At 50.7% G+C, this 14,681-nt stretch overlaps 1 protein-coding gene across 2 annotated transcripts in view; it reads right to left on the bottom strand.

Moving 5' to 3' along the window:
- Positions 1 to 14,681, bottom strand: part of SHROOM2 (shroom family member 2) — a 135,581-nt gene that overhangs the window by 63,793 nt on the left and 57,107 nt on the right. For both annotated transcript variants that reach the window (XM_060003161.1, XM_060003160.1), the window contains exon 2: positions 10,529 to 10,680. In XM_060003161.1, coding sequence (XP_059859144.1) covers positions 10,529 to 10,680 — 152 coding nt within the window. The remainder of the gene's footprint in view (positions 1 to 10,528; positions 10,681 to 14,681) is intronic.

A 14,681-nucleotide genomic window follows, 5' to 3' on the forward strand; every position in this document is an offset into this window, starting at 1 on the left:
CAGGCCTGCAGGCTGAGAAGCCAACGGGAAGGGCCTGGCGGGACACTGTGAGGGGGCACCACAGGGTGTGTTGGCTGCAGGCGACATCCTCGGGGAAAATGAAACCAACAGTGATGCTTGGGGCATCTTAGAAGCGAGCGCCAAGGGGGGCGGCAGTGGGGAGGGACTTCCAGATAAAGGGAAGGCTGGAAGTTCCTCAAATGCTTCCCAGTGAGTCCTGCGGGTGATGGGGGTGAGTTCCGGGCAAGGAGCCCCCAGAAGCTTAGGGAGGGAGGGTGTGCAGAGGCCCCGAGGGACAGGCCTACAGAGGGTACAGGCCCTCGAGATACTGGGCTGGAGGAGGGCGAGAACTGCAAACAGCCTTTTTATTCTTTAAAAGTGAAACACACATAAAAAGCACCACCCTACAGACACAAAATGAAGCCTGCCCTGAGCTGCTGCTTCCTTCCTGCGCCGGTCAAGCCTCTAGAGGACACATGCTGACCGGCCTCTCCCTCTCCCGAGCTGCCTCTACCTTCTACCAGTCTCCCTGCAACTCAGCTCTGGCAGCTCCTGCCCTCACCCCACCGCCCTCAGCTGCTCCCAACTGCCACGGAGCGAAGCCCGGGCCAGGCGGCACTGGCATCGCTGGGACGGCTGTGTTTGCACAAGCCCTCAAGGTCATTCCGAGGCGAGCTCAGGTCTGAGACTCGCCGCTCTAGCCCCGAGATACCCTTCCTCCCTTCCCCCATCCGCTCTGCCAGCCTCTTTAGGAGGTCCCGGCATCACCGACTCAGGTCCACGTCTGTGTCTCAAAGCTGGCTCAGCCTTCAAAGGACAGCCTGACTGCTGAGCTCTGCTCCAGCCCTCCCTCCTTCTGCCAGAGCCACCACTTGTTAGAGCTTTTCCTGTCCATGCCCATCCGCCCCCTCAGCTGCCAGCGCCCCGAGGGCAGGACCTATGGGTACAACTTCAGCCGCCTGGCTGGAGCGCTTCCAACGTACATTACGTGAATGAATAAAAACAGAGGTCAGACCACTCTGTGAATGGCGGAGTTGTTTTCCCGGGCACTGATCTGACAACACGATGCTGTGGGTGGTGACATCACACTTGATAAACCGGGATAAGAGTCCAGGCGCTCCTGCCTTTATACACGAGGCGAAAGAGGTAAAGAGGAAAATTCCCAAATGACCTAAATAGCTGAAACTGATACAAGACATCAAAGCTGCATTTTAAACCAATGCCAGGGCCGTGTAGCAGCATTCACACGGGATAAAAGCATCAGGGTTCCGCCCCACGAGGCCGGGGCACCCCTTATCTGTCTCCCAGCAAGGGCAAGTGCACGCCTGTCTCGGCCTCTGGCGTTCCCCAGGTGCATGAGCAGGAAAGACCGCGTAGAAATGTCACACAATGAACGCAGGCAGAACTGGAGCAGACCCAAATGGCCTGGCTATTTTTCCATTAACTTTTGCAAAGGGGGGTGAAGGGGACTGTCTCACCCAGCACTACCCGTACTAAAAACGCTTTGTCCAAACCACCCGAGGTCACAGTGCATGTCCCCAGTTTTCAGAAAGGCACCGATGCAGCTTCTTGGCTACTTTTAAACAGAATGGATTTTTCGGTAAAGACACCCCAGACACTCAAATGTGCAACCATTGACATAACTAAGTCCGAGCAGCCCTAAGGATTAGCAACAGAGCAAGAGTCTCATACGTCAGGGTATAGAAACAAAAGTACGTGAAACGTTCTCTGCCTGCCTTCATATATTAGAAACCACCAGCGCTTCCAAACTAAATTATATCAACATCACTCGCATGCCTCCTAACGAAAAACAAAATCCTAACTGTTTACCACTCTCTACGTGGCTTAGAATCTGAAACACCTCACCTGGAGATTCAGCTGATTAAGCTGGTTACGCCACACGCTGAATCTGCATCTGAGTAGAAGCAACCTTTTCCCAAATAAAGCAGTCCTGCTCTGTGTGGCTTTTCCCCCCGATTTTATTTCATAAAAACAAGAATGGCAAACAGCCCAAACGAGTCGGCGTCTGTCCAGAATAAACCTCTGGGTCTACTCTGTTTTAAGAAGAAAATAAGCACAGGAACAAACAGGAACAAATCCCGCAAATGCTCAAAACAGACACTTTTCCCCTGAAATTTGAACGAGCAATCTCAGACCACCCTCCAAAGGCAACACCCACCAGCATCCCCAGTAAGACTGACACCCTCTGTGGGAACACACAGTTTCTGCCCCAGGAAGAGCTCTTGGGGGTGGGGGAGAGGGGGGAGAAAGGAGAGGAAGGGGGAGGAGGGAAAAGCAGGAGAGATACAACCTGCTGACGTCCCATCCATCCCTCTCCTCTTGCTGCTTCAGGAACACCTGCACTCATCAATGTTGGGGCCACGCACAGAGCCACCTGCCCTAGGACAGCTCCAAGGAGCCAGCAGCAGAGGGGAGCCCAGCACGACACTGGCTTGGTGTAGAACTCACTGCAACTCAGTGACGTCCAGAAACCCATGCACGGGGCAAGAAACTTGCTCCTAGCAGGCGTGGGTGCCGTCACTAGACCAGACACCTCCTTTCTTCAGATGTGTCGCCACGCCACCCCATGTGGCCGTCCCTTACGGCCTCCTGCAGCGAACCTCCATCCTTGGGTGTTAATCTCCTCCCGAAGACAAGCTTGGCGGACGTAAGCAGAGTCACGGAAGGGTTTAAGGCCTCCGGCAAAGAGGCAGGAAACATACGTCAACCCTATGCATAACGTGGCCCTGGCATAAAAACTGCTCGCAGCAGCGGACGGCTCAAGAGGGCCACGAACGACGAAGTGGCAGGCGAAGTTCACTGTAGACAAGCCTAAGATTACCACATACATTTGGAAGGAAGACGGAGAGAGTCATTACAAGCTATACAATAGAATTCACGGCCTGACAGTTAAGAGACGTGTTCCCTACGGTGTTTGAAATTCCATGTACGTTTTAGGAGCTGAACGTATGGTACCAACTTCCCTGTGAACGGAGGACAGTGGATGGTATCCCGGTGCTGTGCACACAGAGCTTTCAGTGAGCATTTTACGGCATCGGACGGCAACAGCCTTAACCCAGCACCGGGCGAGAAGCGTGCCCTACTTCAGCACGTCTCCCACAGCAAGGGGCTTACCGACGCCTGCGTTAATCAGGAAGAGGCCTCGAGTGACCCAGTTTCGGGTCTTAACCTTTTCCAAGCACATTTGCTTAAGCCAGTGGTATGAGCACTGCGGCCACCCAGCAAACTAGCCCGTGGCCCTCAGGGAAATACCAGCGCCGAGATCCATCCCACACCTGCCCATCAGGATCTCCAGGGAGGGGCCGACACGGGGGAAGAAAGTGCAGGCGACAAGTACACAGAGAAACAGACACAGAAGAAGAGGTTACCACATCCTCCCACACTTTCCTGCAAGCAGCACTTCCTTGGCCGAACAAAGAGGGAAGGACAGAGTGCCCGGGAGGCACGGCCAGGCTGCCCCTGCTGGTGCCCCGGTTCCACTGACTCCCGGGCAGACGCCAGGATACCACCTGGACATCTCAAAGGAGAACATGTGTGCACCCGGTGGGGCTTCCTGTTACCCTGCTTTGTTTCCAGCCGACACAGCTCTGGGAGGGAAGCGCTGGCTCTCAGCTGTCTGGGAAAGAAACGTGGCTGGGGAGAGACAGGGATCTGGGTCCTTGTCTCCCAAGGCATCGCGCTCGGCCAGTCCTGGCTTCTAAACGATGACAAGATACGCGGTGCCCATGCCCCGTGAAACCGGACGCCACCGCCTCGTGAAGTCAGCCCGCCACCACCCTCGCCTGGCCGCCGGGTGCCCTGCTCGCCGCACAGGCTGAAGCAAGACACGCACACCCAGCAGCTGTCACCAGCGGGAGGGCGTCAGGATGTGATCCACGATGCCCACTTTGTTCATAAAACCACGGGTATGTGTTTTACACCGAGGCGCGTACATGCCTCTTCCCAGAACCTCCGAGAAAAACCAAGCCTGCACTGGCCACTCTCACCCTCAGGACCCTAAGCTGTTTTCAATCTTCATCAGAAAAGCCACGCTTTCTTAAGGTGCCTGGGCTGGGCAGGTAGTTGAGGGTTCAGGCAGCTCATTTATCATTTGGTGATCCGCAGGTAGGGCAACATTTGATATTGATGTGCTGGTGGCTCAGTCTATGAATTAACTACAGAGTGCCTTCATAAACTAAACACTTTTTTTTTTTTTTTTTTAAAGAGTACGTGATCTAGGGCTTCCCTGGTGGCACAGTGGTTAAGAATCCGCCTGCCAATGCAGGGGACACGGGTTTGAGTCCTGGTCCGGGAAGATCCCACATGCCGTGGAGCAACTAAGCCCGTGCGCCACAGCTACTGAGCCTGCGCTCTAGAGCCCACGAGCCACAACTACTGAGTCCACACGCCACAACTACTGAAGCCCACGCGCCTAGAGCCCGTGCTCCGCAACATGAGAAGCCACCACAATGAGAAGCCCGCGCACCGCAACGAAGAGTAGCCCCAGCTCGCCGCAACTAGAGAAAACCCACGCGCAGCAACGAAGACCCAACGCAGCCAAAAGTAAATAAATTTATATATATATATATATATATATATATATATAAAAAGAGTACATGATCCATTTTGGAGCTCTACATATAACACTAGTTAGAAAATGCTAACTAATCTCTGAGATACAAGTCAGATTAGTGGTTGCCTAGGGATAACGAAACACGAGAATGGTGAGATTTAGATAGAGAAGAAAACGTCACCGATTTAAGAGAAATCATGTTAAAAGCACTCACTGGTGCCTTTGTAATAAGGTAAATGGTAAGTTAGTATGGAGTTTTTTTCTTTTTTTTTTTTTTCTGCAGTACGCGGGCCTCTCACCGCCGTGGCCTCTCCCGTCGTGGAGCACAGGCTCCGGACGCGCAGGCTCAGCGGCCATGGCTCAAGGGCCCAGCCGCTCCGCGGCATGTGGGATCTTCCCGGACCGGGGCACGAACCCGCATCTCCTGCATCGGCAGGCGGACTCTCAACCACTGCGCCACCAGGGAAGCCCCATATGGAGTTTTAAAACTCCTTATTATGTGCATCTTCAGTACTTACAACTGTAATTCACCATGTGCCAGATGACATTAACAGATCCTAGTATTAACGAATAAACCATTTTGTAGAATTTTATTCACATTTCTAGGCAAAACCACCGTTTCAGACTTTTCTAATAGGCAAAAGTAATACCCACACACAGTATTAAAATTTAATCCAAAATTACCTTTAAAAAATTTAAAAACACCTAAGTTTGTTTTTAAAAGTGTGTTTGAAAAGAAAAAAACATTTGGACAAACTGCTTGGTTTGGTTTTATATTGGGTTATATGTGTTAGTTAGACTATTAAGCTCTATCTAAACTAAATAGTCATCCTGCACACCCCTCACTTAAAGGGAAACCGGGTATGCGGATTACAAAGTGGGATTCTACACCAGGGCCCCCATCAACCCTTCACAGCCAAAGTTTGACCGGTCTCCCCACAAGTCTGTTGGATACGCAGTCAGCTCCACGGCCAGCGGGCCGGGCCCCCAGGCCTTCTCTCTCCTTCTACCCCCAGTTCTCATGGTGTGTACTCCGAACAGAATTCACATCATCCGGTTTTTAGATCCTTAACTATGTTCCTCGAATTCAAAAAAAAAAAAAAAAAAAGCTTCTGAACACATGGAATGATGCCCAACCTCGGTCATAATGACAGAAATGCCCATTTAAACGGTAAAAGCATCGGTCACCTATCACATCCACAAAGCCAACAAAAACAGACTTCACGATGCACGGTACTTTCTGCCTCCAAACCTCCCACGCTAGGAACGGATCAGGACGGCCTACACGCACATGTATGGGGTCTCGGGTACAAAAGCATCACACCGCAGCACTGTCTGCTGTACACCGGAAGCACCGTAAATGTCCGCACACAGAGGACCTGCTAGACACACAGCAGAGGATCCCGACCGTGGAGCCGCACGGGGTCAGGAGAAATCTCGACTCAGAGCACTCACCCTGGACCAACCCCCATTTTCACGTGTAACACATAAGGAGGTACCTGTGTCTAAAAGGAAACCTAAGAGATTAGTACTGACACGGCCACTCTCCGGAGCGGCAAAATGGGAAGATGAGAGGGCTTGGGAGAAAGGCTGATGTATCCCACCCAGTTCCCGTTCCAAAGTGACTGTTGTCCCACGCCCATGGGTTACTCTGAGTACTCATAAATGCGGAATAAAAAGTCACTCTTGGAGTAACTGTAGCCGGCATTCCAACACCCACCCCTTAGGGTGATCCTGCCTGTCTTGATCACAGAGCAATAAACAGAGCCTCCTGGGGGCACCGCCCAGAACAGAGCACAGCTGACCGCTTCCTGGGGACCAAACCTCCTGCGGAGTCCTGTGAACACATCACACGGAACCCCAAAGGCCTCTCCTCTTTAAAAGTGCAACGAGGGCTTCCCTGGTGGCGCAGTGGTCGGGAGTCCGCCTGCCGATGCAGGGGACACGGGTTCGTGCCCCGGTCCGGGAAGATCCCACATGCCGCGGAGCGGCTGGGCCCGTGAGCCATGGCCGCTGAGCCTGCGCGTCCGGAGCCTGTGCTCCGCAACGGGAGAGGCCACAACAGTGATAGGCCCGCGTACCACAAAAAAAAAAAAAAAAGTGCAACAAGCTCGCCATTTTTTTTTTCAAGCTCGCCATTTTTATCATCAGAGAAGTAATACACTTAGACTGTGCACTTAATGGATAAAATGGTAAGTTTTGTTATGTGTATTTTACCAAAATTAAAACTTTTTTTCATGGGGCCGATACAGTTCTATAACTGCTTGTATGTGTTCCACTCAACTGGACTTTGAGGGGCATCTTTCCATGTCACGAAATACTGACACCATTTTTTTCCGTAAATTTATTTTATTTATTTATTTTTGGCTGTGTTGGGTCTTCGTCGCTGCACACGGGCTTTCTCAGTCCCCTCTGCGGTGTGCGGGCTTCTCATTGCAGTGGCCTCTCCCGTTGCAAAGCACGGGCTCTAGGCGTGCAGGCTTCAGTAATCGTGGCTTGCGGGCTCTAGCATGCAGGCTCAGTAGCTGTGGTGCATGGGCTGAGTTGCTCCGCGCGGCATGTGGGATTCTTCCCGGACCAGGGCTCGAACCCGTGTCCCTTGCATTGGCAGGCAGATTCTTAACCACTGTGCCACCAGGGAAGCCCACTGACACCATTTTTTAATTTTGTAGTAGCACTTGTATTCTTTTTAAAAACTTTTATTGACGTATAGATTTATAACGTGTTCATTTCTGCTGTACAGCAGAGACTCAGTTATACACACACATATGTATTTTTTTCATATTCTATTCCATTACGGTCTGTCACAGGATGCTGACTAGAGTTCCCTGTGCTCTACAGTAGGACCTTGTTGTTTACCCATTCTACATGTAATAGTTTGCATCTGCTAATCCCAACCTCCCAATGCATCCCTCCTCCGCCCCCCACCCGCCTTTGGCAACCCCCAGTCTGTGCTCTGTGTCTGGGAGTCTGTTTCTGTTTCGTAGATAAGTTCATCTGGCTCACACCATTTATAGTGGCAGCACTCTGCAGTACGGATGGTCCCTAATTCACTTCAGTCATTTCCTTTTGCTGAATATCTAGGATCCAAGAAACGAAATTCTGAGTCCAAAATAGGCCTTTTGACACATGTTGCCAAACCGCTTACCAGAAAGTCTCATCAGCATTACATCAAATAAGCACTTGTTTCCCCACATCTCAGCACCAACGGGCATTGCTATTCCATTAGATCTCGGCCAGCTGGAGAATCAAAACCTGGTTTGTAAGTAAACCTGTCGATCCCTAGTTAAACGTCTTTTTAAACACTTGTTTCCTATGTGCATTTCTCATATTAGAAACTGCCTATGAGTGTCTTTCATCCAACTTCCTACTGGGGTGCAAATTCCCTTCTTTATAGCTGTTGTTACTAAACCAACTTTATTACACACCTGCTTTTTCTTTTTTTGGACCCTAGAATAAGATCTGACATAGACCAACATTTCATTTTTACCTTGTGAGATGCAACCGGTGAAAATATTCATGCATCCTGATTCCGTCCCCCAGGATGTGTCACTGGCTCGCTTTTATTCGCTGCTGCCTCCCCCGGGCTGGCCGATGTCACACTGACAGGTTTTACTGAATGAGCACCTCAGTGTCAGCATCCCCATGAGGCCCTCCAATGATGCCCGTCCCGGGGCAGTTCAAACCAATTCGATTCAGTAAGTCCAAGCCCTTCATTTGCCCTTGCGCGTCGGGCACTGCAATAAGGAGCCGCAAACTGGCGAGACGGTCTGCTCACCGCGTCAACGAAGCCAGTGTTTTCCCAGTGGGGGTAGATGGACAGTAAGCCAACGAGCCGTCTGTGTGTTCTGGGGGCTCGGGCAGCCCTGCAAAGGAGACACTTCAGGTGGTGGTTTATAACCGCTGTCTCCCCTGTGTGGGTCAAGTGTCCCTCACCATCACCAGCGCTCCACCAAGTCTGACGGAATCCTGTGAGAACGTCACACGTCCTGCCTTAGGAGGCTTAATAAGGTGACCTCAAAGAAATTATGCACCATGATGGTACCCGTCCTGTCCCCTGCTCCCCCAGAAGTCTCCAAAATGGCCATTCTGAAACTTCAGTTTTCTGATTTACAAGGAGGACAGCCTATTCCACTGAGAAATGAGGCTGCTACATTAATGTGGCAAAGGATGAAATTTCTTCCTTCTTCGTTTCTGAACCTCCTCCTTGGATGCTATTTTGGTCCCCTCAAAATAAATACATAAAAAGTCCACAGGGATATGTCTTCAAGTCTGTACTAAAAACTGAAGGCCTTGAGTCAATTTACTTTTTAAAATATACAGCCAGGCTTCCCTGGTGGCGCAGTGGTTAAGAATCCGCCTGCCAATGCAGGGGACACGGGTTCGAGCCCTGGTCCGGGAAGATCCCACATGCCGCGGAGCAACTAAGCCTGTGCGCCACACCTACTGAGCCTGTGCTCTAGAGTCCGCGAGCCGCAACTGAAGCCTGTGTGCCACAACTACTGAAGCCCGCGCGCCTAGGGTCCGTGCTCTGCAGCAAGAGAAGCCACCACAGTGAGAAGCACATGCACTTCAACGAAGAGTAGCCCCTGCTCGCCGCAACTACAGAAAGCCCGCACACAGCAACAAAGACCCAAGGCAACCAAAAATAAACAATAAATAAATAAATAAATTTTTAAAAAGTAAAATAAAATTTACAGCCAACCTTGGAAAGACTGCACTAATTCTGCTAAAAGGGGCACGTCAACACTTTACTATGAATTAGCCAACTGTAGAACACAAGGTCGAGAATTATTTCTATCTGAAACCAGTCACCAGCATTCCCTGGCGGTCCAGGGGTTAAGACTCAGCACTTCCACTTCAGGGGGCACAGGTTCGATTCCTGGTCCCTGGTTGGGGAACTAAGATTCCCACAAGCTGTGCAGCGTGGCCAAAAAAAAAAAAAAAGTCCCAAAACACCTCCATGCTGCCCCGTAGTACCGTTCTAGTGCCCGTGTGTAGAAGCATCCCGTGCCCAACTTCACTTTCTGACCCCTTTGAATCATCCCAACTCCTATCCACAATCTCCTTTCTTGGAATATGCACTTGCTCCCCTCAGACCTCAGCACAGCACTGGAAACACCTGCCAGCTGACCTGTAAGTCTATATGCATCCCATTTTAGCATAAAACCCCGAAACCTGGTAGCCTGCCACCTTGTGTAAAACACAGGCAATGACATTTCATCATCTGGAGCATAAGCAGTTTCCTCACTGCCAGAAAACCACCGACATGTTGCCAAGAATAAGATTTAAGTATTCAAAATCACTTACATCGAAATTAACAGTCAACAGTAATAAAAGAAGAAATCTTTTAAGAACCTACTGTATAGCACAGGGAACTCTACTCGATACTTTGTAGGGACTTCCCTGGCGGTCCGGTGGGCAAGACTGCACGCTCCCAATGCAGGGGGCCTGTGTTCGATCTCTGGCTGGGGAACTAGATCCTGAATGCACGCCACAACTACAAGTCCACATGCCGCAACTAAAGAGGCCACGTGCTGCAATGAAGACCCTCAGTGCCACAACTAAGACCCAGCGCAGCCAAGATAAATAACTATTGGAAAAACAACAACAACAACTTTGTAATGACCTACATGGGAATAGAATCTAAAAAAGAGTGGACATCTGTATATGTATAGCTGATTCATTTTGCTGTATAGCAGAAACACAACACTGTAAATCAACTATACTCCAATAAAAATTAATTTTAAAAAAAGAATGTTTAAAATTTTTGATGTTGGATTCATCCTTGGCCAAGAGATAGATTCCTAAGTGTACATGCATGTACACACACACGCGCACGCGACTTAAGTCCAAATCACGATTGCCACAGTGACACGGCGCAGCCAATAGACTCCAGGTTTCACGGTCCCGCTCATCTCTGTTTGTAAACAAGGCACGAGGCCCAGGTCTTACCTTTTCACCACCAGCTTCAGGGTCTTATGCGACCCCTTCACCAGGCAAATCGCTTCCTGTCTAAACCCCGACAGACTGATGTCGTTGATGCCAACGATCTCATCTCCGGCCAACAACTTGTCCACTGCCGCCGCTTTGCTTCCTTCTTCGATCTGCAACACAGAAGTGTACCCTGTGAGCCTCTTGAACAAGCAAACAAGTCCCCAGGACTTGGCCAGGAAGACAACATGCCCGTGACACATGCCACCCACAGGTTTTCTCAGACTGGCTTCAGGACAACCCAGGGGTGAAGGGATCCACCTGGGCCCTGATTCCCAGCGGGAGACCAGGGACGCATCCCTCACCCGGTCTGCCTCCGCAAGGTGTACCATTCACGGAGGGGCGGGAAAGCGCACGAGCTCTCAGAAACACACCAGAAACAGCAGAGCCAGAAATACCGATTCACTTTCTGGATCTCCTTCCTCCAAAAAATCATGATAGGTTTTTTTTTAAATTATTATTTACTAGTTATTTCTCATAGATTAATCCCGCACCTAGTTATTTCCGTAACAGCTGTATTTAGATATAATTCAGACAGCACACAACTTACCCATATAAAGATAAATGAGTGGCTTCTTAGTATATTCACAGGGTTGTCCAGTCACCACCACCACCCATTTTAGAACGGTTTCCTAACCCCAGAAGAAACCTCGTCCATGCCTGTCAGCGGTCACTTCCCGATGCTTCCAGCCCCTGGCAACCATGCGTCTGCTCTCTGCATCTAGGGTTTGCCTATCCTGGATATTTCATATAAACAAAATCCTACAATAGGCGGCCTTCTGTGTCTGGCTTCCTTCACTCAGGTTTTCAAGGTGCACCATGTCGTAGCCTGCGTCACAGCTTCACTCGTTCTTATGGCTGAAGGACGCTCCACTGTAGGGACCGACCACATCTTATTTATCCGTTCATCGGTGATGGGTATTGAAGCTGCTTTTCCTTTCTGGCTACTAACGCTGCCGTGAGCACTGGTGTACAAGTTCGTGCTTGCGCGTGCGTCTTCACTTCCCTTGGGTGTACGCCTAGGAGCGGAATGGCAGGGTCGCACGGTAGCTACGGCGAACCTTGTGAGGACCTGCCAGACTGCCTTCTGAAGCAGCTGCACCACTTTACGTTCTGCATCCGAGGGCCCCAGTTTCTCCACATCCTTGCTGACGCTTAGCATCTGATTCCTTTCATTACAGTCCTAGATGACTACACCACGCTGGGAACGTAAAATACTCCCTACTCAGTGTTAAACACGCGTGTATGAATGTGTGTTGACTGACTCCTTAAAAGCGTTTTATGATTTTTACCCTGAGGAATCTTCATCTTTAAATCCTCACCCTCGTCTTCCCTATACAGTAATAATCCAACTCAGCATCAAATAATCCGTCGATTAACCAACCTGCTTCTGTACTAGCGCTTGGCAAACCGTGGCCCATGCGTCAAATCCAGCCAGCTGCTTTTTTTTTTTTTGTAAATAAAATTTTACTGGAATACAACCAGAGCTGTTTGTTTATACACTTCTACAGGAGAGAACAGCAGAGTCTGACCCACAAAGCCAAAAATATTTACTACTTGGCTTGTTATTAAAAAAAAGTTGCCAACCCCCGTTTCACACCGAAAAGCCATTATTTTTACGAACTGCTAGGAAAACTAGTGAAAGAGATGAATGCTTCTAGGCACAGAGGTGTACGGGTTAGGAAGTTCGCTGCTCTGTTTGCCAGGACTAACCTAAAAGTCCGTTCCGAACCTCACAAAGCAGTAAAGCCGTGAACGTTTCTCCTCCGGTAGTTACAGAGCTGGAAACGAGGCAACTTACAGGCTCCGCTCTGAAACCACGTGGTGCTTTCCTAAAGTCTCCGCCCGATCCCAAGGACAGCTGAACTTTTCCTAGGTTAATAAAGCAATTATTCATTGCAAGTCCATGACATAAACAAAATGAGCACTCCTAACTAAACTATGAAGCGAACCATTCGGTTAACAACCGGTTTCAAAGTCTAGACAACTTTTATCCCGACATGATAACAGATCGTAAATGAGTTTCCACCCCACCAAGATTACACACTCAGCCACACGTGGCCAAGGTGAAGGTTACGTGGTGGGGAGTTTCTGTTTTGGCACGCCCTGGGTGGGAGGCCAAAGGGCCGTCCAGGCGGAGGGTCGGTGGGCGGCTGCCTGAGGGGAGGGGAGGGTACCCGGGGAGAGGTGGCCTGCTCACGGGGTGACCAGCAGCGGAAGGAATTTAAAAACTGGAGGGACGGGGACGGAGGCCTCCTACACAGAAAACAGACCCACCAAGAGCTGAGGACAGAACCCTGGGGCCCCAACACGGAGAAACCTGGAAGAAGATGGGTGGGTGAAGGTGCAGGAAGTGAACAAAGAGGGGGTGAGAGTCACAAAAGCCCAAAGAAGCAAACACGCGCAGAGCTGGCGAGAAGCGAGGGTAGCGCGTGTACGTGCGTCCCTCTCCTTGCGATGATGCCTCTCTGAATTTCAGCTTCACAAGAAAACTCTTCAGGCAAGACAACTATGACCAAGGACCTTGCAAGGGCCTTAGGGCAGCTTTCCAAGGCAGGACGTCCTGGAGGCAACCCGTGTGACTCAGCCATGACCCGGTGGGTTTTTCAGTCTCATTCCCACAAACCCCTGGATGCACAAGTTCTGCGAGACTGTCTCCAAGCGCTGGCATCGAAGTCTGATGACATCGTGTTGCTTCCCCTCATCCGCAAAGACTTCCCAAGCTCCTCCTGCACCAGTGAAGACCGCACTCCGAAGTGTCCACCGTCGCCGTCCCGACCACACTCTACCTACATTCCCAGCAAAGACGGCGCTGGGCTTGGGCGACACAGAAGCTGGGGAATTCTCCCCGCCTGGCTTCCTCGCCAAGACAAACTGTCTGTTTGACGTTTATTGTGCTCATGGAGAAAACAGTTGTAAAAGAAGACGTTTTGAAAACCTCCAGTCTGTACTCTTGACCCCATCAAACTTCTCCCATTAGGAAGAATTAAATAGGCTTGAACTTGGTGGAGAGCAAACCTGAAGTTGGCTCTAGTCTCACAGGATACTTACTGACTCTGCCTGCCAGCACTGTACAGTGTATCACACATTACAGACACTCAGGATCGTTCTGTCACCGTCCCCTGCCTTATAGTCAAGAGAGCGCTTGGCATTGCCACTAGCAGAGGGAACTGCCTGACATCTACAGCACTCGGGAGCCACAAACAGGGCAGTCCTGTCCCAGAGCCACCAGGCGAAGTTCTCAGTGCCGCTCGCTGTAGCTCAGAAGAAAAGTCCCTTTACAAAAAGACAGGCACGCGAGAACAAATGACTCCACGCCCACGATGCCTGTCCGTGTGCCACGGGCAGAATCAACGTCCCACGTTCACGTGCCAGGTCCAATATTCTGGTCTGAGTGTTCACTGGCATTGGAAAACTCCAGTGTAGGGCCTCAATTAAGACTCAAGTGTCCCCAAATGTGCAGATTTCCTTGCTGTTCTTACGGAAACACTTTTTCTGGAAACAGCAGCGGGGGAAAAAACAGTCAATGGAAGTCTCGTTGGAACAAAGTTTTTGTATTTCATCCAACGGATGTTAGTTACAGCTGATCAAGGATGACATCCACGGAGGCCGGAGAACCTTGATTCTCCTGGGAGCCGGGACTCCCGTGGGAAGGAACCACATCAGGGCAGCAGGGGCGCGAGGGGCCGGGCTCGCTTGGCCTCGGGGCTGGAGATGAAAGACTTCACGAAGAGAGAGGCCCACGAAGGGCAACTTGAAAGGGGTGGCATGGATGGGGGCGGACATTCCACAGGGGGGTCTGCATGTGAAGATGGGGCAGAGGCAGGAAGCCGGGCCGGTCTGAGGAATGTCAGCCTGGCCCAGCGCAGAGCTCTGGCTGGGGAGCGTTTGAAGATAAGGGCAGAAAGAGGAAGATGAGGAACTTGACCTTGGGTCGGAATCTGGCATGATATCCTGGAGGCAGTGGGGGCCCCCGAAGGCCAGCACGGAAGCAGGGGAGCGACCTTCTTATTCCAGCAAATGCGTCTGGTAGCTTCATCCTGGAGGCTGACGCGAAAAGAATTTCTTCTGCCCGAGAACAGAAGGCGGCGGGTTCTGTCTTTGTACTGGACAG

The sequence above is a fragment of the Delphinus delphis genome, chromosome X, assembly GCF_949987515.2.
Source record: "Delphinus delphis chromosome X, mDelDel1.2, whole genome shotgun sequence".
Lineage (NCBI taxonomy): Eukaryota > Metazoa > Chordata > Mammalia > Artiodactyla > Delphinidae > Delphinus > Delphinus delphis.